General features: G+C 42.6%; 3 protein-coding genes and 1 pseudogene across 4 annotated transcripts; all 4 read right to left on the reverse strand.

Annotated features, from left to right (window-relative positions):
- Window positions 1-1,112: 1,112 nt before the first annotated feature.
- Window positions 1,113-5,627, reverse strand: LOC144691527 (ferritin heavy chain B-like). Its single transcript, XM_078559689.1, has 5 exons — window positions 5,580-5,627; window positions 3,855-3,962; window positions 2,884-3,036; window positions 1,895-2,020; window positions 1,113-1,265 (listed from the first exon to the last, which is right to left on the reverse strand). The coding sequence occupies exons 1-5, from the start codon at window positions 5,625-5,627 to the stop codon at window positions 1,113-1,115; spliced, it is 588 nt and encodes a 195-aa protein (XP_078415815.1).
- Window positions 5,628-6,997: 1,370 nt separating this feature from the next.
- On the reverse strand, window positions 6,998-9,644 carry LOC144668671 (ferritin heavy chain B-like). Its single transcript, XM_078530967.1, has 4 exons — window positions 9,485-9,644; window positions 8,202-8,348; window positions 7,475-7,600; window positions 6,998-7,144 (listed from the first exon to the last, which is right to left on the reverse strand). Exons 1-4 carry the CDS (start codon window positions 9,629-9,631, stop codon window positions 6,998-7,000), a joined length of 567 nt encoding a protein of 188 aa, XP_078387093.1. The 5' UTR covers window positions 9,632-9,644.
- A 4,573-nt stretch (window positions 9,645-14,217) lies between these two features.
- Window positions 14,218-16,484, reverse strand: LOC144668661 (ferritin heavy chain A-like). The gene is made up of 4 exons (XM_078530955.1): window positions 16,276-16,484; window positions 15,402-15,548; window positions 14,734-14,859; window positions 14,218-14,373 (listed from the first exon to the last, which is right to left on the reverse strand). Exons 1-4 carry the CDS (start codon window positions 16,456-16,458, stop codon window positions 14,218-14,220), a joined length of 612 nt encoding a protein of 203 aa, XP_078387081.1. The 5' UTR covers window positions 16,459-16,484.
- Window positions 16,485-18,802: 2,318 nt separating this feature from the next.
- LOC144668674 (ferritin heavy chain B-like) lies at window positions 18,803-21,171 on the reverse strand (annotated as a pseudogene). Its single transcript, XR_013573530.1, has 4 exons — window positions 20,983-21,171; window positions 20,082-20,228; window positions 19,413-19,538; window positions 18,803-19,058 (listed from the first exon to the last, which is right to left on the reverse strand). The product of XR_013573530.1 is annotated as a ferritin heavy chain B-like (transcript).
- Window positions 21,172-23,960: the final 2,789 nt, after the last annotated feature.

The following is a 23,960-nucleotide window of genomic DNA, read 5'->3' on the forward strand; positions in this document are numbered from 1 at the left end:
AGTACCTTCCAAGGGCTATTAGGGATGGGCAATAAATGCTTGCCAGTGACACCCACACCCCAGGAACAAAAATGCATTAATAGAGTACCTGCTGGTTTGGGGTTTATAAGCTGGTAAAGTAACTGTGGTTGGGGGAAGGGATGGGTGCTGGAGGTAAAAAGAGGGTTAATGGAAAAGCTTTTCAAGTGAAATATTTAACTTTTCACCAGAAAAACAATCCAGAGGGCTAGGCTAACGCTCTGGGGACTTGCATCAAATCCCATTACAGCAGCTGGTGTAATTCAATGGTTCAATTACTAAATCTGGAATGTAAAGCTCACCATTCCAGAGACCAGCATGACAACATTTTTGCTCATTTAAAGACTGCTGTGCCTGGTCAAGTCCAAATGGCATCCCAGGCTACATTGTGACATTGCCCATAACCCAATTGTGGTACCAGGAGTTCAGGGAGCTCCCAGAACCACATGCTTAAAGGAGCAGCAGCATCAAGGCAGTTGGTTCAGGAGTGAGCTCTGCAGGGCATTTTACTAATAATTCCATCCACAGCATTAAAATACCTAAACTACTCTAAGCAAACAGACACTTAAATAGGATTGTTTCTAGATGGAAATGATGCACTGGAAAACATTTCTGGTATTTTAAATGCTGCAGTAGTTAGTATTTTAAATCAGCTTGAAGGACCAGATCCACCATTGATGCAAAAAAGCAAACTAGTGGCAACTCAGCATGCTAGGCTCAGATCTACCTGCAAAAATAAAACTCCTGCTTTGGTTCGGTTTTCTCCTTAAATGACAGTCAAATTTGTTGGGTAACACTAAGGCAGGTTTATATCTGGCCAGAACGGATGCAGAAAAGAATTAAGGATTTTACCAATTGAATTTAGACTATCAAAATGACATGCATTATATTAGCAGTGGACCCTGTTACACAAACTATATCCCAATCAAAAATAGGCAAGGCAACACAAAATAATCCAATACTGAGTTTATTGACTGTTAGTACATTTCACAATAAAGTCCAGGTCTCAAAACCTCTTTGTGCAATGTAATCAAATCCACTACAGGACAAGGTCTCAAATCATACAAACAATAGGCTTGTCCCCTGCAGTCAGTTCAGTCACTCCCCAGGGTGAGCTTGTCAAACAGGTACTCTCCCATGCCATTCTCAGGGGCTCCCAGTCTCTTCAGGTTGGTGATGTGATCTCCAAGCTTCTTGATCGTCTTCACTTGCTCATCCAAGTAGTGAGTCTCCAGGAAGTCACAAAGCTGAAGGAGAGAAAGAGTACAAATTAGCCAAGAGGAATTAATATCTTAAGGTCTTCTGAGCTTCATCTACCAAAGGGAATGTTCTTGATCCATTAACTGGTACCACAGATATTGGAGGATGGTGTCTCAGGTTAGTTTTATTCTAGGAGTAATTTTATCAATTTAGAGTTAAAAATCAGAACCCTCAGTTCCCATCTGCTTCATGGATTGTCTCAACTTGTTAAATCTTGTAGCTTAGCAAAATACTGCTGATTATGGAAGGATATTTCCAAAGATAAAGCTTAAGCTCAAGTTTCATCTTAAAAGCCACAGGCTATGTGCAAGCCATGGTTCATTGCATAGTCAAAAAGGCCTGGGTTGTCCCATTTCTAGAATTGATGCAGATAACCCAGCCCTGAGGAAGAGCACTCAGGTGAAATCATTAGTGAAAGTCAACCTTTAGTTGTCTGGAAGAGTACATGGTATTTTTGCCAGTAGGAAGACTGTAGTGTCCTGAAGAATATTTATCCTTAACCAAATCTGGTTATTTATCAGTATAAAAATTGGCTTCCGTGTTTGACAATGTCACAACTACAACCATCAGGACATCCAAAGGTAAGAATATTTTGTGAAACAAGACAGAAACTTACATGAGGGTCAATGTTCCCAGAGGAGAGCTTGTGCAGATCCAGCAGACTCTGGTTCACATTCTTCTCCATCTGCAGAGCTCTCTGTATTGCCTCCAGGCCATTGCTCCACTCATCCTGCTCTGGTTTCTGGAGTTTGGCAGATGGTGAGAAAGAGAAACAGATATCAGCAAATTGAATCAGCACATAAAATTGATCAACAAGGAACAAGCATTTCAGGAGTTAGAAGATCATAGGTCCACATCACTTCCTGATATCCTGCTGTGGATAAAATTCTGGATTAGGGTATGCTTCAAGGTGGGGAATCTCATGGGATATTGCAAAGGCAAAATATTTAGCATTAATGATAAAGGATGAATTGGAACAGATTTGAAGCTAGCTTGCAGATATAGGAAGGGCTGATGGTTTACTGATTGCACACCCCTACTCCTTAGATTGTATGTAGACTACCTCAAATTAAACTACCCTTCTACTAATTGTAATTAGAGTTTATGATTGACCCTAGCTTAGCATAAAAGATGAGTAATGCAGATGCTAGAAATCTGAAACAAACCACGTGCTGGAAAACTCAGGTTTGGCAGCATCTGAGGCAGGAGAGAAAGTTATGTCTCAAGACCTTATGACTATTCAAAGCACATCCCATTACTGAGGTCATACAGACTGAAAACATTAAACTGTTCCACAGATGCTGCAAGACCTAAGTTTTTCCAGCACTTTGCTTTTATTCATAACTCAACATACATTTGCAAATTAGAATAAATTCTTTAGTTCTCACCATCCAGTATTCAACATCACCCCAATTGCATTGATGTGTCCAATTTCACTGGTGTCATGCAACAGCATTCTAATTGCTAGCTGAACTAGAAATGCATTAAATCTCCAACCTTCTGAAAGTCCACATATACAGCATTAAGTCTTCAAGGCTCAACTCCCATTCAAAAATCTCTCAAGTCAACCCTACCTAGCATCACAAAAAAATTAATCTTCAAAACTTGCAGAGTCCAATCCTCCAGGATGATCCGGCCTCCACGTTTATTCTGGAATTTCATCAGTTTCTCAGCATGTTCCTGTTCCTCATGTGACTGCTCCTTGAAGAACTCAGTAAAGTGACGCAGGGCAACATCATCCCGGTCAAAGTATGAGGACTGCAGGTAGAGACAAAATGGAAAGAATCAGGTCAAATCTCATCTAAGGCTAACTCAAAAAAAAATGGCAGCACCAAGGTAGATAAATAGTCTATTCTCAGTGTTTCTTTCAATTACAGTTATTGAAAGGAAAGTATCAACTTGCATTAAAAGGAACTCCTAAATTTATTGGAAGTTGCTTCTTTACAAAGAAAGAAAGGTGGTAAAAATTGTATTACTAGAAATCATGAATTAATACCTTGGATTTAATTATTTTAAGTATCCTGGTCAGCTTACCAGTGAAACCTCCTTTGTCCCAAGTGTAAAAAAAGTGGGGGAGAGAAAAAAAAGGAGATTCTCTCAAATGTAAAACATGTTACATTGTCACAGTTAAGTGGAAGAGTCCAGCTCCAGTGAGAAAAGCTTTCAACACAAACAGAATGCTCAGTAATTCACTCAGTTTGTAAGGAGAGTGAAACTAATTAGTGAAAAATTGGTTTGAATAGTTACTAATTCAATGGTTTCAATAGAGGTTGAATAGATGATCAGGTCAATATACGTTCACAATAAATCCTCTATTACAAACATTCAGGGAATTCATGAAGTGAAATACAATCTGAAACTAGAGCAGTAACAATAGGGAACAGGTACTGGATGAGGCCTTCTAGAAGATCACTATGTTAAGCATAATCATTGCATTAGGTTTGGGGGGTGGGGGCAGGGTGCATGGAGGGAGAGAGATACATTCTAAAGCCATTACTGAACTAGAGAAACCCTACCTCCTCAGAATATAATCATACCACTATCTTAATTTTAAAACAGGACAGACCCCAGCTCACCATGGAGAGGTAAACATAGGAGGAATAGAGCTCCAGGTTGATCTGCTTATTAACAGCATCCTCACAATCCTTGTGATAGTTTTGACATACTTGGGAAGACACCTTAACCTAGTAGTAGCAGAAATTAAGCTCACACAGCAACAGCCTAACCTCCCTACGCTCAAACTCTTGCATTTATACTATTGGGACATCCTGCATTCAACCAGGGAATGACATCACCAATTGACAATCCATGATAGCCAATCAGGAATCTCCCATTAATCCAAGAGCCAATTAGAGAGAGGGAGATGGGGTGTGAAATCCAAAGCCAATCAGAACAGTGGATGATTATTCCCTTATAAGAACATAGGAGTAAGAGGAGACCATTCAGCCCCTCAGATCTGTTCCACCATTCAGTTATATCATGGCTGGTCTGTATCCATATCCCTTCATCACCTTACCTAACTAAAATTTAACAATCTCAGTTTTGAAGGGATTGTATGCTTTGTGTGAAGATATGTCTCCCAACATTACCAATGAATAGTCTAATCTTAAGATTATAACCTTTCACCAGAGGAAATAATGACTCCGCTTAATCATCTAAAACACTTCAATTGTAATCATCCCTTAATCTCCTGGAGTACAACACTAGTCCATGCAAACTCATAACTTAAAATTGGTATAATGCTGGTGAAGCTGTGCTGCACTCCCTCAAGGGCAATATATCAGAGTTGAAGACTGCACTCCAGATGAGGTCTAGCAAGGGGTTTATACAAATGTAACATAACATTTGCTCTTTTGTATTTGACCTCCCTCCCCGCCCTGAGATGAAAATGAATGTGATTCGGCCTTATCAATTAGGCTTTATCAATCTGCTAGCTTGTGGCAATTTCTGTACATGGCCCCTAACACTCTCTGCTCCCCCACAGTTCCTAGCTCCTCACCATTTAGAAAACACTGATTTATCTTTCTTGATCCAACATTGAACTTCATCCCCACAGTTATGACCACTCATGTAATCCATCAACATCCCTTTACAATATTAAACTCCCATCTACAGTACTTACGATGACACCTAACTTAGAGGAAATGTGGATATAGGATTCTCTACTCCAACTATTCCATTTATAAGTATACTGAAAAATTAAGGACACAGTACAGGTCCCTCAAAGACCACTAGTCACATACTGTAACTGGAGTTCATACCCTTTATCCCTACTGTTGGCTACATTCTAAGCAATTCCCCAACCATGCCAAAAGGTAGCCCCCCAATTATCTTGTGTGGGACATTGTCAATGATATAAATAAGTGATGCTTTAATTGACTTACTGAACCTGATAGCATCTGTTCTCAGAATGAAAGCTGCACTAGAGTTCAATGAGCTTGCAAATAGAGATTTTACCCTGTCAAGCATAGTCACATCCATGCAAACCCAGTCCTTAGGAATTGATGGCCACCAACATCTTGGTGCATCTCTGCTGAACTCATACCATTGTCACAAGCACATGAGACTGACAAAGGGTGAGCCGCATGCAATAGGTCTGCAAGCAAAGCAGAGATGCAGGGAAAGAAATGGAACACAGGTTAATAGAGGAAGCTACATCGAATGAGGTTAAAGTGAACTTTATATGGAATCAAGTATCATATAGACGGTTATTCAGAGCATTGATGCTGATGTCAGCCACATAATTCAAGACAACAGTTCAATAAATACTTTATTTCCATGTTTACACAGGTATGAATTACCACAATCAAAATATCAACTAGGATTTGGTTACACTTCATTTCTACCATATAGAACGAGCAGTTCAAGAATCCCAGTCAATGCATAGTGAGCTTGTCAAACAGGTACTTGCCCATGCCATTCTCAGGGCATCCCAGTCTCTTCAGTTTGGTGGTGATCTCCGAGCTTCTTGATCATCTTCACTTGCTCATCCAAGTAGTGAGTCTCCAGGAAGAGGGAAACTAGTTGTATCCAGCAGCAAACCAAGGAATGTCTGAGCTTCCCTCAGGTGCAATTGGGATTGATTAATATACACAATAGGTATTTAGATCTTCAGGATCACAATCTAGGAAAAGACCCTCACTCAATATTAATTTTGTTGAAATGGAGAGTTTTATGTCTTGGGTAAATGAGTTTGTTGGCCAACTGAACTCTAGCTACCCAACTTCCTATGTTCTCCCCAGTTGCTGCTTGCAATCAAGTATGGGGAGAGACTGATGCAAGAGACATGGGGCAGAGCATCAGATCATGTACTCATTCAAACCTCCAGAACTAGACAGTTCCCAATTGCCCACACTGTACAGTGATTAGTCAGTGCTGTCACATGCATTCTCTTAAAGGGAGAGGGTACCTCACTTTACCACAGAGAACTTTACCACAGAGTTAAGTTCCATTAACACCAACTTTACAGAAATCCACATTAAAGCATCAGGAACTTACATGAGGGTCAGTGTTCCCAGAGGAAAGTGTCCAGGGGGACCTTTGCATACTGCTTCCTGGAGGCAGTCTCAGTGACTGAAGCCCTGGTGTGCTGAATCACAGGCTGTCTGGGTCAACCACATTGCTGTGGGTCTGGAGTCACATGTAGGCCAGGCTTCCTTCTCTAAGGGCATTCATGAAGGAATTAGGTTTCTAAACAATCAATGGCATCACAGACACTTTTACTGGATTTAAATTTCACCATCTGCCACGGTAGGATTCAAACCCAGGTCCGTTGGGCATTACCCTGGCTCTCCAGTGATCCCACGATATCTAGGGACAATGCCACTATCCTATCCCACCATCTCTCCAGTGGTCCCACAACTCCTTGACATGGAGTTCTACAGCTCAAAAGAAAGCCCTTTGCAGCTGAAATTAGCTGTTTCAGAAATCCCCCACAAACTTTTTAATCAAAATTGCAAGATGTGAGTAAATTACCCCAGACAGTGAATCAAATTTAGGAAGCTGGGCAGGAAGGAAGGAAAATTATAAGGCATATTTAATGGGCTTAAATGTTAGACTGCTAAGAATTATCACAATCTGTCAAATCAGCTATTGAATTATACAAAGACAAAAATCAATGGAATGTTTTTTAATTCCTAAATATAGTAATAACTGGGAATGGGAATAGAGCACAATATTCAAAATTAGATCACACTTCATTCCAATACTGTACATTCAGTCAATGCAGAGTGAGCTTGTCAAACAGGTACTCTCCCATGCCATTCTCACGGGCTCCCAGTCTCTGCAGGTTGGTGATGTGATCTCCAAGCTTCTTGATCATCTTCACTTGCTCATCCAAGTAGTGAGTCTCCAGGAAGTCACACAACTGAAAGCAAGATGACAGGAGAAAATGTGTATTAGTGTGGAACTTGTCCAGATGAGGATTTTGCATATACTAGCATGATTGTAAACAATGCTAATGGGTTATATGTGCAGATGTAGCCAAAATTATGTATAAGTGACAAGTCACAATTCCATTAAACTGAGTGAATTAAAGAAACATTGACGCCTCAGAATTAGTGCTCCAGGTCTACAATGAGATGGCCTTTGCTTAAAAAAAACACCATGTGTGCAGTTTAAACATTTTGAATTCTGTAAGTGAATGGCAGATACAAACATGGGGGGTGGGCGGGGGGGGATCAATTATGGACCTTACATGAGGGTCAGTGTTCCCAGAGGAGAGCTTGTGCAGATCCAGCAGACTCTGGTTCACATTCTTCTCCATCTGCAGAGCTCTTTGCATTGCCTCCAGACCATGGCTCCACTCTTCCTGCTCTGGTTTCTGAAAGGGGGAAAAAAGAGGTCTTGTTAGTGCTATTGGGAGTGGAAAGTCTAATGGGCGTTACAATTTAGAAGTTGCAGAAGTTAGTCTGTGCATGTAAAGAGCAGCATGTTGGGAGTACTGAGGTTAAAATCACTGGGATGATAGTGGAGACTATTAAATCAACACAAGATCAGGTCACTGACTTGGCTTTGCAATTTTTAGCCAAAAGCTTCCATTCCCAATTATTAGTCCTTGTTAATTCATCAAAAAGGACTTCATCCATCTATGCTGACTTCTTCAGCCCACATTTGACACCAGTTCCCTATGCAAACACCACAAAGTCTAGGTTAAGACTTTACAGTGCAAAAGTAGTTATTTCTCAATATCCATTTTTATTGATCCTCCTCTATCCATTAATCAGGTTATCCAAAGATCAACATCACACCAACACACCCTATAACTACCCTCACTTTGCACAAAACAACAATTTGAGTCATTAATCTCAATGGATTGAGAGCTTAGGGTGTAACAGCAAAAACGTGAACCATTTTAAATAACAAGGAAGTTTCTTTACAGTGATCTAAAAATCACACAGAAAACTCCAAGTTGAAGATCAAACCTTGACATCCTCCAGGATGATCCGGCCTCCACGTTTATTCTGGAATTTCATCAATTTCTCAGTGTGTTCCCGTTCCTCATGTGACTGCTCCTTGAAGAACTCAGCAAAGTGATGCAGGGCAACATCATCCCGGTCAAAGTAAAAGGACTACAGGTAAGAGACACAACAGAAAGGAAGACTCAATTAGACCCAGGTGCCATCCAACTGGAAGAAACACAGCAGCCCCGTGGTAAACAATTTATCCATTCTCTATCTCAATGCCTGGCCTTGAATTCAAGACCTAACAGTTTTTAAAATTGTTTACTGGAAAACTCAAAATGCTTTAATCAATGTTTTGATTAGGTAGAGTCCTTCCCCATGACAAGCACAGTAAAAGAGGAACGTGTACAAAATTATGAGGGGCACAGATAGGAAGAAAATTTCCCCCTTAGCAGAGGTGTCAACAATGAGCAGGAATAGATTTAAGGCAAGAGGATTGGAGGAAATAATTTTCACCCAGAGGGAGATTGGAATCTGGAACACTGCCTGAGGGGGTGATAGAGACAGGAACCCTCACCATTTTATTCATATTTAGATGAGCACTTGAAACATCATAGCATGCAGGGCTATGGGCCAAGTGCCAGAAAATGGGATTAGAATAGATAGGTGCTCAATGGCTGGCACAGACACAATGGGCCTGTTTCTGTGCTGTATAACTCTGACTATGAGGTTAAGAAGTAGTGGCACTAGAAAACCCAAGAGCAATAATGATTTTCAATTGAAGCTTCATTTCAGCACCAGAACTATGATTAGGCAAAGTTCAGTGACCCATCCTTTCCCTCCCCACACCAATTGTGGTCTAATATCAGTGATTGAAAAAAAAAGAAATCCTCCCAATTCAGTGAACACCTATTAGAATGTTTCAGGAAGAAAGAGTTCAGCACATCAGGATCAAGGGAAAACTGACCACAACTGGTCAGCTAATGTTTCACTAAGTACTCACCCAATCACATTTAAATTACTCCCCTCCAAGTAGTTGAGGAAGTTTATATACCCTCAATAATTCTTCCGTTAGAAACTTCATGGAATTCTGGAGTTAGTTTTAGACCTAAACTATTCCAAACATGACACAGCCATTCTAAAACAAGGAATGAACCCCTGACTCAAGAGTGTTCGCTGAATCTGGGGAGGGATATATCTAAAGTCAAGTCATTAACCAAGAAAAATTCTACATGCTCAGAATGCAACAAAAAAAAAAATCAGTATTAACTTTAAAGCAGGACTCCCAAAAATACAAAACTCACCATAGAGAGATAAACATAGGAGGAATAGAGCTCCAGGTTGATCTGCTTGTTAACAGCATCCTCACAGTCCACGTGGTAGTTCTGACGCACTTGGGAAGCCATTTCATTGGTAATAAGGACCAAACTCAAACAACAATCTAACCTCATCCTGCACAAGCTCTTGTATTTATACCACTGGGACATCCTGCATTCAGACAGGGAATGACATCACCAATGATGATTGACAACTCCCTGATAGCCATTCAGGAATCTGCCATGAATCCAGGCACCAATTAACAGAGGAGAGGGGGTGGGGTATGATACCCAGAGCCAATTTGGGCTGTGCTATACAGGAAGATAAAGATGATTATTTTGTGACCAGGACATCGGAACAGCTGGTGGCCATTCAACTGTCAATCATTTTCTACCATTCAGTGATATCATGGTTGGACTGGATTTTAACTCTATACACCCAACTTGGTTCCATATCCCTTCATCCCCTAACATAACAAAAATCTAGCAAACTCTGTTTTGGAATGTTAAAATGACCTTCAACAATTTGGGGGACAGAGTTCCAGATTTCCATATCCTTTGTGTGAATAAGCGATTCCCAACATCACCCCTCAACAGCTGGGTTCGAAACATAATGTTATACCCCCCAACGCTTCCCACCATCTCTATCTCTAGCAATCCTATCAAATCCATTCATCACCTTCAACACTTCAATTATAATCATCCCTTAATCTTCTCTACTCTGGGGATTGTAAGATTAGCCTATGCAAATTGTCTTCATGGGATTTAGATGGTGCAAGAGGTTTGGATGGTGCAGAATTTGTAAGGTGCATCCAGGAAGGCTTCTTAAGACAATACGTAGATAGTCCAACTAGGAAAGGGGCAATACTGGACCTGGTATTAGGAATGAACCCAGCCAGGTGGTCGAAATTTCAGTAGGGGGGCATTTCGGGAAAAGTGACCATAATTCAGTAAGTTTCAAGGTACTGGTGGATAAGGATAACAGGAGTCCATGGGTTAAGGTGCTTAACTGGGGGAAGGCTAATTATAAAGTATTAGGCAGGAACTGAGGAATCTAGACTGGAGGCGGATGTTTGAGGGCAAATCAACAACTGACATGTGGGGGGCTTTCAAACGTCAGTTGATAAGAATTCAGAACCAGTATGTTCCTGCTAGGATGAAGGATAAGCATGGCAAGTTTCAGGAACCTTGGATAACGAAGGATATTGTGAGATTAGTCAAAAAGAAAAGGGAAGCATTCGTAAGGGCTAGAAGGCTGGGAACAGATGAAGCCCGTGGAGAATATAAAGAAAGTAGGAAGAAACTTAAGCAAGGAGTCAGGAGGGCTAAAAGGGGTCATGAAAAGTCACTGGCAACCAGGATTAAGGAAAATCCCAAGGCCTTTTATACATATGTAAAAACAATGGGGTAGTCAGGGAAAGGGTAGGCCCACTCAGGGACAGAGGTGGGAATCTGTGTGTGGAGCCAGAAGAAATGGGAGAGATAATAAATGAATACTTCTCACCAGTATTCACCAAAGAGAAGGACTTAGCGGTCGATTTGTCTAGGGAAGAGTGTGTAGATAGCCTGGATCATGTTGAGATCAAAAAAGAAGTGTTATGCGTCTTGAAGAATATTAAGGTGGATAGGTCCCCTGGGCCAGATGGGATCCACCCCAGAGTACTGAGGGAGGCAAGGGAGGAGATTGCTGGGGCCTTGACAGAAATCTTTGTATCCTCACTGGCTGCGGGTGAGGTCCCAGAGGAATGGCGAATGTTGTTCCATTGTTTAAGAAGGGTAGCAGGGATAACCCAGGAAATTACAGGCCGGTGAACCTCACGTCTGTGGTAGGGAAATTATTGGAGAAGATTCTTCGTGACAGGATTTACTACCATTTGGAAGCAAATGGGAGTATTAGTGAGAGGCAGCATGCTTTTGTCAAGGGGAGGTCGTGTCTCACTAACTTGATCGAGTTTTTCGAGGAAGTGACAAAGATGATCGATGATGGAAGGGCAGTGGATGTTATACACATGGATTTCAGTAAGGCCTTTGACAAGGTCCCTCATGGCAGACTGGTACAGAAGGTAAAGTCGCACGGGATCAGAGGTGAGCTGGCAAGATGGATACAGAATTGGCTTGGTCATAAAAGACAGAGGGTAGCAGTGGAAGGGTGCTTTTCTGAATGGAGAGCTGTGACTAGTGGAGTTCCGCAGGGATCAGTGCTGGGAACTTTGCTGTTTGTAGTATACATAAATGATTTGGAGGAAAATGTAACTGGGCTAATTACTAAGTTTGCAGACGACACTAAGGTTGGAGGAGTTGCAGATAGTGAAGAGGATTGTCAAAGGATACAACGGGATACAGATTGGTTGGAGACTTGGGCGGAGAAATGGCAGATGGAGTTTAATCCGGACAAATGCGAGGTGATGCATTTTGGAAGGTCTAATACAGGCAGGAATTATACAGTAAATGGCAGAACCCTTAAGTGCATTGATGGGCAGAGGGCTCTGGGTGTACAGATCCACAGGTCACTGAAAGTGGCAATGCAGGTGGATAAGGTAGTCAGGAAGGCATATGGCATGCTTGCCTTCATTGGCAGGGGTATTGAGTATAAAAGCTGGGAAGTAATGCTGCAGCTGTATAGAACCTTGGTTAGGCCACACTTGGAATATTGCGTGCAATTCTGGTCGCCACATTACCAGAAGGATATGGAGGCATTGGAGAGGGTGCAGAGGAGGTTTACCAGGATGCTGCCTAGTCTGGAGGTTATTAGCTATGAGGAGAGGTTGAAGAAACTCGGATTGTTCTCACTAGAGCGACGGAGATTGAGGGGCGACTTGATAGAAGTTTACAAAATTATGAGTGGCATGGACAGAGTAGATAGTCAGGAGCTTTTTCCCAGGGTGGAAGAGTCAATTACTAGGGGACATAGATTTAAGGTGAGAGGAGGAAACTATAGAGGAGATGTGTAGGGCAAGTTTTTTATGCAGAGGGTAGTGAGTGTCTGGAAATCGCTGCCAGAGGAGGTGGTGGAAGCAAGTAGGATAGTGATGTTTAAGAGGCAGCTTGACAAATACATGAATAGGATGGGAATAGAGGGATACGGACCCCGGAAGTGCAAAATGTTTTAGGTGACAGGCAATAAGATTGGCGTAGGCTTGGAGGGCCGAAGGGCCTGTTCCTGTGCTGTACTTTTCTTTGTTCTTTACCCTTTTAGCCCTCGTATTATTCTGGTGAACCTGTGCTGCATCCCCTCCAAAGCCAATTTATCCAAACTGAACAGTGTTCCAGATGTGGTCTAACCCACACTTTATATAGCTGTTTCAGAACCTCCACCCCTCTGTATCCCAGGCCCCTTGAGATGAAGAATCAAAATCTATTAGCCTTTTTTCTTTTTTTTGTATCTGTTCACTAGTTTTACATAATTTCTGTAGATGGGCAGCATTGACCACAATAGATTGAAAGTAACTGACCTGCACCACACAGGCCCCAGTGAATCTGCTAATCAACTGGCAAGTTGGAGAGATGGAAAATGGATCAGTGGTGAGTTGTGGTGAGCTTCAGACAGAACACTATTGCTCAGTCATTGTAAAGTGTCATGTGGAGTTTTATCCCCAAATTTAAAGGCTATAAACACCAGTCCTTCTCTTCTGAAAATTTCAGGTCTACTTTTAAAAAATTTTACTTTCATGGGCTGTGGGTGTCACTGGCAAGGCCAGTATTTGTTGCCCATCTCCAATTGCCTTGGACAGAGTGGCTTGCTAGGCTGATTCAGAGGGCAGTTCAGAGTCAACCTTGTTGTTTTGGGTGAGAAGTCACAGGCAGTCAGATCAAATATAGAGGACAGGTTTCCTTTCCTAAAGGACATTAATGAACCAGATGGGTTTTGATGACAATTTCATGGCACCATTGTTAAGACCAGTTTTCAACTCCTGATTATTAATTGAATTTAAATTCCACTAGCTTTTCCAGTGGGATTTGAACCATGTACCCAGTGCATTAGTTTGGCCACAGGATTATTAGTCCAGTAACATTATCACTGCATCATCATCTCCCCCGACGGTTGAGGGGGAATCACAAGGAAAAAAAGTTATTTTAAATCTAGAGATTGTGTTTTGGTTACCTGGCCCAGGAATTTCTGCATTGGCTCATCCAAGATATTGAGGAAGTACAGCCCTTGGAGAATAGGGGTGCAGGTAGCAGTTAAACTAATGCCACCCTGCTCAGAAAAGCAGGTTTAAGGTGGTTAATGCTTTACTATGTTTACAAAGCTAGAGAAAAATAACAGCTTTAGCAACAGTGAATGGTGTGTGACAGACAAATACAGAGACCTCAATTACACATCTTCTTTCTTGGTAGATGCAAGTCTGAAGCAGATACCCTCCATGCTTAGAAGGAGTAAGTAAACATGAATTCTATACCCTTTCCCCTATTCCACAACTTTGTAAGAAACTCCTTTGTAGCAGAAATTAACAGTTTCGATTGCAGAATGACATTTTAGAAATCCCTACAGGCTCCTAAATCAAAGTTGCAAGGTGAGAAACTCAGGCTTCAAGTGCTGGGGTAATAAATACTTAAGGCAAGTTCTGATAGGGTGAGATGTTGTTTATGATTCAAATCAGCTTCTGAATTATACAAAGAAAAATCAGTTAATGATAAATATTTTTATTTCCAAATACAGCAACAGAACTAGAATTATTTGATCACACATCATTCTATACATGGTGGAAATGATTCTAGATTCAGTCATGCTTCCCCAGGGTGAGCTTGTCAAACAGGTACTCTCCCATGCCATTCTCACGGGCTCCCAGTCTCTTCAGGTTGGTGATGTGATCTCCAAACTTCTTGATCAGCTTCACTTGCTCATCCAAGTAGTGAGTCTCCAGGAAGTCACAAAGCTGGAGACAAGGCAAAAGAAATGAGTGAATATTATTAGCATGGATCTTCTCCAGAAGAGAATTGCCCTAATTTTCTCCCCCTCCCCAGGTTGATGGTAAACAATGCACATGGGTAATTCTGGTTAAATCTGCACAAAAAGAAATTCAATTCCATTGAGTGAATTCAAGAAACATTGATACCTCAGAATGGGACAGTTTAGTAATCCAAGTCTACAGTGTAGATGGCCTTTGCTTAAGAGAAAAGCAAATCCACAAGTGTGTAACATAAATATATGGAATTCTATCAGTGTTGGAACTGATGTTGGTATCTGCCATTCACTATGTGGTGGGGGCAGGGGAAGAAATAAACATGGAACTTACATGAGGGTCAGTGTTCCCAGAGGAGAGCTTGTGCAGATCCAGCAGACTCTGGTTCACATCCTTCTCCATCTGCAGAGCTCTATGTATTGCCTCCAGACCTTTGCCCCACTCATCCTGCTCTGGTTTCTGAAAGGGGAAGAGGTCTTTAGTGTTATGGGAGCGGAAAGTCTAAGGGGTGTTACAATTAAGTAGCAGAAGTTAGTTTCTGCACATAAAGATTAGCACATTAGGAGTATTTACAGGGATGACAGTGGAGATCATTACTGGACACAAGATTGGAGAGCATTCAATGACCCATTTTCTAGTCATTGTTCAACATCCTCAAATAAGACTTCACCCATCCATTTTCACAGCTTTGGCCCACATTTCACACCAGTCTCCTATGCAGGCACTACAAATTCTGGAGTAATAGTTCAGAATGCAGAAAATCATTCCATCCAAATATTCAGATTTATTGACAATCCTCTATCCATTAGATAAGGTAATCCAAAAATCAATTTATCCTATACCAGCTCTCACTTGGCACCCCCCAACACCAGCAATTTGTCACTCATTAATCTCAATGCATTAAGAACTAAAGGGTGTAATGGCAAGATAATAAAAGGTTCCTATAAATAGTTCAATTAATCTAAATTGCATCACAGGAAATATTCAAGTTAATACCCAACCTTGACATCCTCCAGGATGATCCGGCCTCCACGTTTATTCTGGAATTTCATCAGTTTCTCAGCGTGTTCCCGTTCCTCACGTGACTGCTCCTTGAAGAACTCCACAAAGTGATGCAGGGCAACATCATCCCGGTCAAAGTAAAAGGACTGCAGGTAGAGAAGGAATGGAAGATTCAGAACAGAATCCATATTTCATCCATAGCCAGCTTCAGGTGGAAAAGTTACCTTTACCCTCAATACCTGGCTTTTGATTAATGAGTTTACAAATTTAAGTAAACTGATATCACCTCAATTAATGTTTCTCAATACATTGAAAGTTCTTGTGTCTAGTTCAGTAGAATGAGTTTATATTACAAAGCATTGTATTCAAGCTCAAACCTAAAAAATCAGATATATTCATTTTTTTGCCTTCTTCCTTAGACATCCAATCTTAGTGGCAGAAAAATAAATCTTCAAATTCAGTAGTTGAGGATTTTGAATCATTGCTTTGTTAAGGATTCAGTCTGAGGTGAGAAATTGTTCAGCACAAAAGGATCCACTCATTTAGTAGTAGTTGAGTGCAAATAGTCAGGTAACGTTTCACTAACCATTTAATTGCTTCCATTCAAGTTGGCCAGGTTCACACATCTTCAAAGATGGAACCACACTATGGAACTCCATGGGACACACTCACTTCAGGAATTGGACAATTACAGAAGTCCATTCTTCAGAAAGACTGTTTATTACAGTTAGTCAGAGGGTGGGGAAAGCAGGCAATAGTTGGCACCACAGCATTACATTCTAAAGCCAAGCCATTAACATAAAAAATTCTACCTGCTCAATGCATTGAAGTCATTGGTCATTGTCTTAATTTTAAGATAGCAACAGAACTCACCATGGAGAGGTAAACATAGGAGGAATAGAGCTCCAGGTTGATCTGCTTGTTAACATCATCCTCACAGTCCAGGTGATAGTTCTGACGCACTTGGGAAGCCATCTCACTGGTAATAAGGACCAAACTCAAACAACAATCTAACCTCATCCTGCCCAAGCTCTTGTATTTATACCACTGGGACATCCTGCATTCAAACAGGGAATTGCATCACCAATGATGATTGACAATTCCCTGATAGCCATTCAAGAATCTGCCATGAATCCAGGCACCAATTAACAGAGGAGAGGGGGTGGGGTGTGATACCCAGAGCCAATCTGGGCTGTGGTGTCAGGAAGATAAAGATGATTATTCTGTGACCAGGACATTGGAACAGCTGGTGGCCATTCAACCCTCAAGCATTTTCTAACATTCAGTGATATCATGGTTGGACTGGATTTTAACTCTATATATCCACCTTGGTTCCATATTCTTCATTCCCTTACATAACAAAAATCTAGCAACCTCTGTTTTGGAATGTTAAAATGACCTCCAACACTTTGGGGGAGAGAGTTCCAGATTTCCATATCCTTTGTGTGAATAAACGATTCCCAACATCACCCCTCAACAGCCGGGTTCGAAACATAATGTTATACGCCCCAACGCTTCCCACCATCTCTATCTCTATCAATCCTATCAAATCCATTCATCACCTTCAACACTTCAATTATAATCATCCCTTAATCTTCTCTACTCTGGGGATTGCAAGTTTAGTTTATGCAAATTGTCCTCATCATTTAACCCTTTTAGCCCTGGTATTATTCTGGTGAACCTGTGCTGCATCCCCTCCAAAGCCAATTTATCCAAACTGAAGTGTTCCAGATGTGGTCAAACCCACACTTTATATAGCTGTTTCAGAACCTCCACCCCTCTGTATCCCAGGCCCTTTGAGATGAAGAATCAAAATCTATTAGCCTTTTTCTTTTTTTTTGTATCTGTTCACTAGTTTTACATAATTTCTGTAGATGGGCAGCATTGACCACAATAGATTGAAAGTAACTGACCTGCACCACACAGGCCCCAGTGAATCTGCAAATCAACTGGCAAGTTGGAGAGATGGAAAATGGATCAGTGGTGAGTTGTGGTGAGCTTCAGACAGACATTATTGCTCAGTCATTGTAAAGTGTCATGTGGAGTTTTATCCCCAAATTTAAAGGCTATAAACACCAGTCCTTCTCTTCTGAAAATTTCAGGTCTACTTTTAAAAAATTTTACTTTCATGGGCTGTGGGTGTCACTGGCAAGGCCAGTATTTGTTGCCCATCTCCAATTGCCTTGGACAGAGTGGCTTGCTAGGCTGATTCAGAGGGCAGTTCAGAGTCAACCTTGTTGCTTTAGGTGAGAAGTCACAGGCAGTCAGATCAGATATAGAGGGCAGGTTTCCTTTCCTAAAGGACATTAATGAACCAGATGGGTTTTGATGACAATTTCATGGCACCATTACTGAGACCAGTTTTCAACTCCTGATTATTAATTGAATTTAAATTCCACCAGCTTTTCTGGTGGAATTTGTGCCATGTACCCAGTGCATTAGTTTGGCCACAGGTTTATTAGTCTAGTAACATTATCACTGCATCATCATCTCCCCAAGAGATGTCAGCTGTGGCTCAGTTCATAGCACCCTCACCTTTGAATCAGAGGGTTGTGGGTTCATGTCCCACTCCTGGAGACCAAGAACTGTGATTGTACTCAAAAGAGTTGCGATCTGTGACTGTTGATAACTCAAAAGAGTATCATCTCCCCCAAGAGGTGTCAGCTGTGGCTCAGTTCATAGCACTCTTGCCTTTGAATCAGAGGGTTGTGGGTTCATGTCCCACTCCTGGAAACCAAGAACTGTGATTGTACTCGAAAAAAGAGTTGCAATCTGTGACTGTTGATAACTTGAAAAGAGTATCATCTCCCCCAAATGCTGAGGGGAATCACAAAAAAAAATTCTTAAATCTAGAGATTGTGTTTTGGTTACCTGGCCCAGGAATTTCTGCATTGGCTCATCCAAGATATTGAGGAAGTACAGCCCTTGGAGAGTAAATGTGCAGATGGCAGTAAAATAAATGCCACCCTGCTCAGAAATGCAGGTTTAAGGTGGTGAATGCTCTATGTTTACAAAGCTAGAGAAAAATAACAGCTTTAGCAACAGTGAATGGTGTGTTACAGCCAAATACAGAGACACCTCAATTATACACCTTCCTCCTTGGCAGTTGCAAGTCTGAAGCAGATAGCCTCCATGCTTAGTAGGAGGTGGTAACCATGAAATCAGTGCCCATTCCCCAACTTTGTAAGGAAACTCCTTTGTAGGAGAAATTAACAGTTTCAATTGCAGAAATGACATTTTAGAAATCCCTACAGGCTCCTAAATCAAAGTTGCAAGCTAAGGGAATCAGTTTCGGAAGCTCGGGTAATAAATACTTAAGGCAAGTTCTAATGGGGTCAAATGTTTGTTTCCATGATTTGAATAATCAAATCAGCTTCTGAATTATACAAAGAAAAATCAGTTCAATGATAAATATTTTTATTTACAAATACAGCAACAGCTCCAGAATTGGAATTATTTGATCACACTTAATTTCCACCATGTATAGAATGATTCTAGATTCAGTCACTCTCCCCCAGGGTGAGCTTGTCAAACAGGTACTGTCCCATGCCATTCTCAGGACATCCCAGTCTCTTCAGGTTGCTGATGTGATCTCCAAGTTCCTTGATCATCTTCACTTGCTCATCCTAGTAGTGAGTCTCCAGGAAGTCAAAAAGCTGGAAACAAGACAAGAGAAATGAGTGAGTATCATTAGCATGGATCTTCTCCAGAAGAGAATTAGCCTCATTTTCTCCCCCTCCCCCCCAGGATGATGGTAAATGTAATGCACATGGTGATGTGCAGATTTACCCACAAGTTGCAATTCAATTCCGTTAAACTGAGTGAATTCAAGAAACATGGATGTCTCAGAACGGGACAGTTATTGATCCATGACTACAGTGTAGATGGCCTTTGCTTAGGAAAAACAAATCTCCCAATGAACCTATGGAGTTCTGTCAGTGAATGTCGGATACCCACATCAGCTCCAACACCATGGGGGTGGGGGCAGATGAAATAAACATGGGGCTTACATGAGGGTCATTGTTCCCAGAGGAGAGCTTGTGCAGATCCAGCAGACTCTGGTTCACATTCTTCTCCACCTGCAGAGCTCTCTGCATTGCCTCCAGACCATTGCTCCACTCATCCTGCTCTGGTTTCTGAAAGGGGAAAAGAGAGGTCTTGTTAGTGCTACTCGGAGTGGAAAGTCCACAGGATGTTACAATTTAGAAGCAGCAGAATTTAGTCTGTACATGTAAAAAGTAGCATGCTGGAATATTTACTGGGATGACAGAGACTATTACTGGACACAAGATTGGAGAGCATTCAATGACTGCATTAACTAGTCCTTGTTTAAAATCCTAAAAAGGACTTCACCTATCCATGCTTGCAGCTTTGGCCCACATTTCACACCAGCCTCCTATACGGGCACCACAAATTCTGGAGTAATAGTTCAGAGTGTAGAAAATCATTCCATCCAAATATTCAGATTTATTGATCATCCTCTATCCATTAGATCAGGTAATCCAAAAAATCAATTTATCCTATACCAGCTCTCACTTGGCCCCCAACACCAGCAATTTGTTATTAATCTCAATGCATTACAAACTAAAGGGTGCAATGGCAAGATAATAAAAAGGTTCCTTTAAATAGTTCAATTAATCTAAATTGCATCCCAGAAAACATTCATGTTAAAACCCAACCTTGATGTCCTCCAGGATGATCCAGCCTCCACGTTTATTCTGGAATTTCATCAATTTCTCAGCGTGTTCCCGTTCCTCATGTGACTGCTCCTTGAAGAACTCAGCAAAGTGACGCAGGGCAACATCATCCCGGTCAAAGTATGAGGACTGCAGGTAGAGAAGGAATGGAAGATTCAGAACAAACTCCATATCTCACCCGTAGAGAACTTAAAAATGGCAGCTTCAGGTAGATAAGTTACCCTCCCTCCACCTCAAAACCTGGCTTTTAATTAATGATGAGCTTACAAATTTAAGTAAACTGATATCACCTCAATGTTTCTCAATATAGTGGAAGTTCTTGTGTCTAGTTCAGCAGAATGAGTTTATATTACAAAGCATACTATTTAAGCTTCATTTGTACACTAACTAATCAGACATATCTTTTTCTTTCTCTTCTTCCACAAAAATCTAATGTCAGCGGTGGAGAAAAGAAACCATCAAATTCAGTAGTTGAAGATTCTGAATCATTGCTTCATATTAAGGATCCAGTCTGGAGGTGAGAAAGAGTTCAGCACAACAGAAGCCTTAGAAATAGTAGACTATAAACTAGTCAGGGAATGTTCCACTAACTAGTCACTCTGTTACATTTAATTGCTTCCATCCATGTTGACCAGACTCACACCTCAAGATGAATCCACTATTAAAAACTCCATGGGACACTTACACTTCAGGAACAGGGCAATTAATTACAGAACACAATCCTGTCTTCAGAGAGAATGTTTATTGCATTGAGTCAGGGGGAAAGCAGGCAACGGGTGGCATCACAGCCTTACAATCTAAAGCCAACTCATTGACAAAGAAATTCGACCTGCTCAATGCATTGAAGTCATTGTCTTAATTATAAAATAGCAACTAAACTGACCATGGAGAGGTAAACATAGGAGGAATAGAGCTCCAGGTTGATCTGCTTGTTAACAGCATCCTCACAGTCTTTGTGGTAGTTCTGACACACTTGGGAAGCCATCTTTACTTTTACTAGTGACAGAAACTAAACTCAAACTGCAACCTAACCTCTTCCCTCACAAGCTCTTGTATTTATACTGCTAGGACATCCTGTAACTCTTTTGAGTTAAAACAATTAACTAAATTAACAAAATAAGGGATAAATCAAGCATAGCCCCTAAGTCAGGTCAGCTGTAAAATCAAGGAAAAAGTTTAAAGGAAACTTAAAAACATCAAACCAAAATGTGATTAAAGGGCTCAATAAAACACCCCAGTCCCCGTGGTGCCCACCAAGCACGGAAGGCCTCGAGAGTGCCGGCAGACACCGCGTGCTCCCTCTCCAGGGACACCCGACCTCGAACATAGCCGCGGAAGAGGGACAAACAATAGGGCGGGACTCCCCCCTCGATCGCCTGCTGCCTGGACCTGTTAATGACCAACTTGGCCAGGCCCAGGAGCAGGTTCACGAGGAGGTCCTCCTCCTTTCCGACCCCCTTCCGCACCGGGTGTCCGTAGATCAGGAGCGTGGGACTGAAGTGCAAACAAAACAGTAATAAAAGGTTTTTTAAATAACTAAAAAGGGAGTGCAGCCTACCACACCCTATATAAACGTGGTCCACGGACTCCACAAGACCACAAAAAGGACAGGTGTCCTGGGAGTCCGCGAACCTACACATTCTTCGATTATAGGGGACTGCTGCGTGCAACACCCACCAACCCAGGTCCCTGATAGAAAGCGGGAGGACACCTCCGTAGAGGGCCTCCCATCGGGGGCCTCCGCCACCGGACGGCAACAAGGCACGCCAGGGCGTGTCCGGGCGGCGGACGAGGGTGAGAAAATGGAAGGTGTGCAGCAGCAGTCTGTACAGAAAGCTCCTCCGCACCGTGCCAAATGGCACGGAGGGCATGTCCCCGAGGTGGCTCATATTGCAGGGCACCGGCACCCGAGGGAGGGTTCGGGGCTTGGGGCCAATGTGGAATTCCGTCTGAACAGGGGATCGTTCAGCCGGAAGACCACCGCGCACCTGGGCCACCTCGAGACCTTAAATTACATCGGGTCCGAGCACGACCGTCCTTAGGTCTTGGATGGCATCGGCTGTGAGCTGGACACTCACAGATACGCGATGCGCCAACTCCTGCGGGAGCATCCAGCCCAGTCCTCCGCCACCCAGCACGTCCCCGATCCTGGTCACCCCGGCAGCCACAGCCCTCCTCTCCGCCAGCCACTGAAAAGGACAGAGGAGCAGATTTCTGAGCAGCGGCTCTCTGACAATAGCCGCTAGTCCTGACGGGGGAGAGCTGCGTCGCAAGGCGACCATGTTCCAGACTTTGATCAGGTCCTGGTAAAAGACGGGCAACGCCTGTAAGGAGCCACCGAGGCCCCTCTGCTCTATAAACAGGAGCTGCACGTCATAATTCAGGCCGTGCACCTGGCGGAAGAAATACGTCACCAGGGCACACCATCTCGGAGGGGGCTCAACGTAAAGGTATCGCTGCAGGGTCTGAAAGCGGAAGGTCACCACCTGGGTGCGTAGGCACACTAGCGCCTGACCGCCCTCCCTAAGCGGGAGACTCAGAACCTCAGCAGCGACCCAGTGCAATCTTTTGTCCCAGAAGAAGTCGACGAGCATTCTCTGGATTTTTGTGACAAAGTCCGGGGGAGGGGTCAAAGTGACCAGCCGATACCACAACATGGCGGCAATCAGCTGGTTTATGACCAGAACTCGACCCCGGTAAGACAGCACTCGGAGCAGTCCTGTCCAGCGCCGCAGGCGAGCGGTGACTTTCGTCTCCAGTTCCTGCCAGTTCGCCGGCCAGGATTCCTCAGCAGGGCAGAAATGGACCCCCAGGTAGAGGAGGCTGGTCCTGCTCCAGGTGAAAGGCCTGAGCTCCTCGGGTAGGGGATCCATCTGCCACGGGCCGACCAGGAGTCCAGAACATTTATCCCAGTTGATCCTAGCAGAAGAAGCGGCAGAGTAGACCTCCTGGCACTCACGCATCCTCCGCAGGTCAGCCGGGTCGCTAAACATAAGGAGCACGTCATCGGCGTAAGCCTGAAGGACCACCCCGATGCCCGGCCTGCGCAGAACCAATCCCGACAACCTCCTCCGTAAGAGGCGCAGGAAAGGCTCCACGCAATCCTGTATTCACACAGGGAATGATATCACCAATGATGATCAATCCCTAATAGCCAATCAGGAATCTGCCATGAATCCAGCTACCTATTAAGGAGAAGGGGTGGGGTGCGTTACCCAGAGCCAATCACATCTGTGGAATACAGATGGGTTTAGATGATTTTTCTGTGATTGGAACATTGGAACTGGAGGAGGCCATTCAGCCCCTCAAGTCTGTTCCACCATTCAATTTGATCATGTTGGTTGGTAGTCTAACTCCATTAACCTGCCTTGATTCCATATCCCTTCAAACCCTTAGCTAACAAATAACTAGCAGTATTAGTTTCAAAATGTTCAAATGACCCTCAGCATTTTTTGGGAGAGAGTTCCAGATTTTGATCCTTTGAGTGAAGAAATGCTTCCTAACAACCCCCCTGAACAGCCCAGCTCTAATCTTAAGATTATTCTGCCCCTGTGCTGGACTACCTCACCAGAAGAAATCATTCCCCTATATCTACCCTATCAAATCTATTAATCATCTTCAACACCTCAATCATAATCATCGCTTATTCTTCTGTACTTAAGGGAATACGAGACTGTTCTGTGCAAACTGCCTCATAATTTAACCCCTTCAGTCCTGGTAACATTCTGGTGAATCTGTGCCGTACTCTCTCCAAAGCCAATATATCAGAGCTGAACATAATGTTCCAGATATGCTCAAACTCACCCTTTATATAACTGCAACAGATCATCCACCCCTTGATTTTCCAACACCTTAGAGATG

Source organism: Cetorhinus maximus, chromosome 2 (genome assembly GCF_964194155.1).
Source record: "Cetorhinus maximus chromosome 2, sCetMax3.hap1.1, whole genome shotgun sequence".
Classification (NCBI taxonomy): domain Eukaryota; kingdom Metazoa; phylum Chordata; class Chondrichthyes; order Lamniformes; family Cetorhinidae; genus Cetorhinus; species Cetorhinus maximus.

Excerpts from the sequence above, each read along its gene's own strand:
- LOC144668671 (XM_078530967.1), bottom strand. The coding sequence starts at position 9,631 with ATGAGGTTAGATTGTTGTTTGAGTTTGGTCCTTATTACCAATGAAATG. Across the intron at positions 7,601-8,201 it reads TCATCCTGGAGGATGTCAAG|AAACCAGAGCAGGAAGAGTG; the intron begins GTTTGATCTTCA and ends TCCCCCTTTCAG. Across the intron at positions 7,145-7,474 it reads CTGGGAACACTGACCCTCAT|TTGTGTGACTTCCTGGAGAC; the intron begins GTAAGGTCCATA and ends TCTTGCTTTCAG.
- LOC144691527 (XM_078559689.1), bottom strand. The coding sequence starts at position 5,627 with ATGGTAGAAATGAAGTGTAACCAAATCCTAGTTGATATTTTGATTGTG. Across the intron at positions 3,963-5,579 it reads TAGTTGATATTTTGATTGTG|GTTAAGGTGTCTTCCCAAGT; the intron begins GTAATTCATACC and ends TGCTACTACTAG. Across the intron at positions 2,021-2,883 it reads TGGAGGATTGGACTCTGCAA|AAACCAGAGCAGGATGAGTG; the intron begins GTTTTGAAGATT and ends GCCAAACTCCAG.
- LOC144668661 (XM_078530955.1), bottom strand. The coding sequence starts at position 16,458 with ATGTCCCAGTGGTATAAATACAAGAGCTTGGGCAGGATGAGGTTAGAT. Across the intron at positions 14,860-15,401 it reads TCATCCTGGAGGATGTCAAG|AAACCAGAGCAGGATGAGTG; the intron begins GTTGGGTATTAA and ends TTCCCCTTTCAG. Across the intron at positions 14,374-14,733 it reads CTGGGAACACTGACCCTCAT|CTTTGTGACTTCCTGGAGAC; the intron begins GTAAGTTCCATG and ends CCTTGTCTCCAG.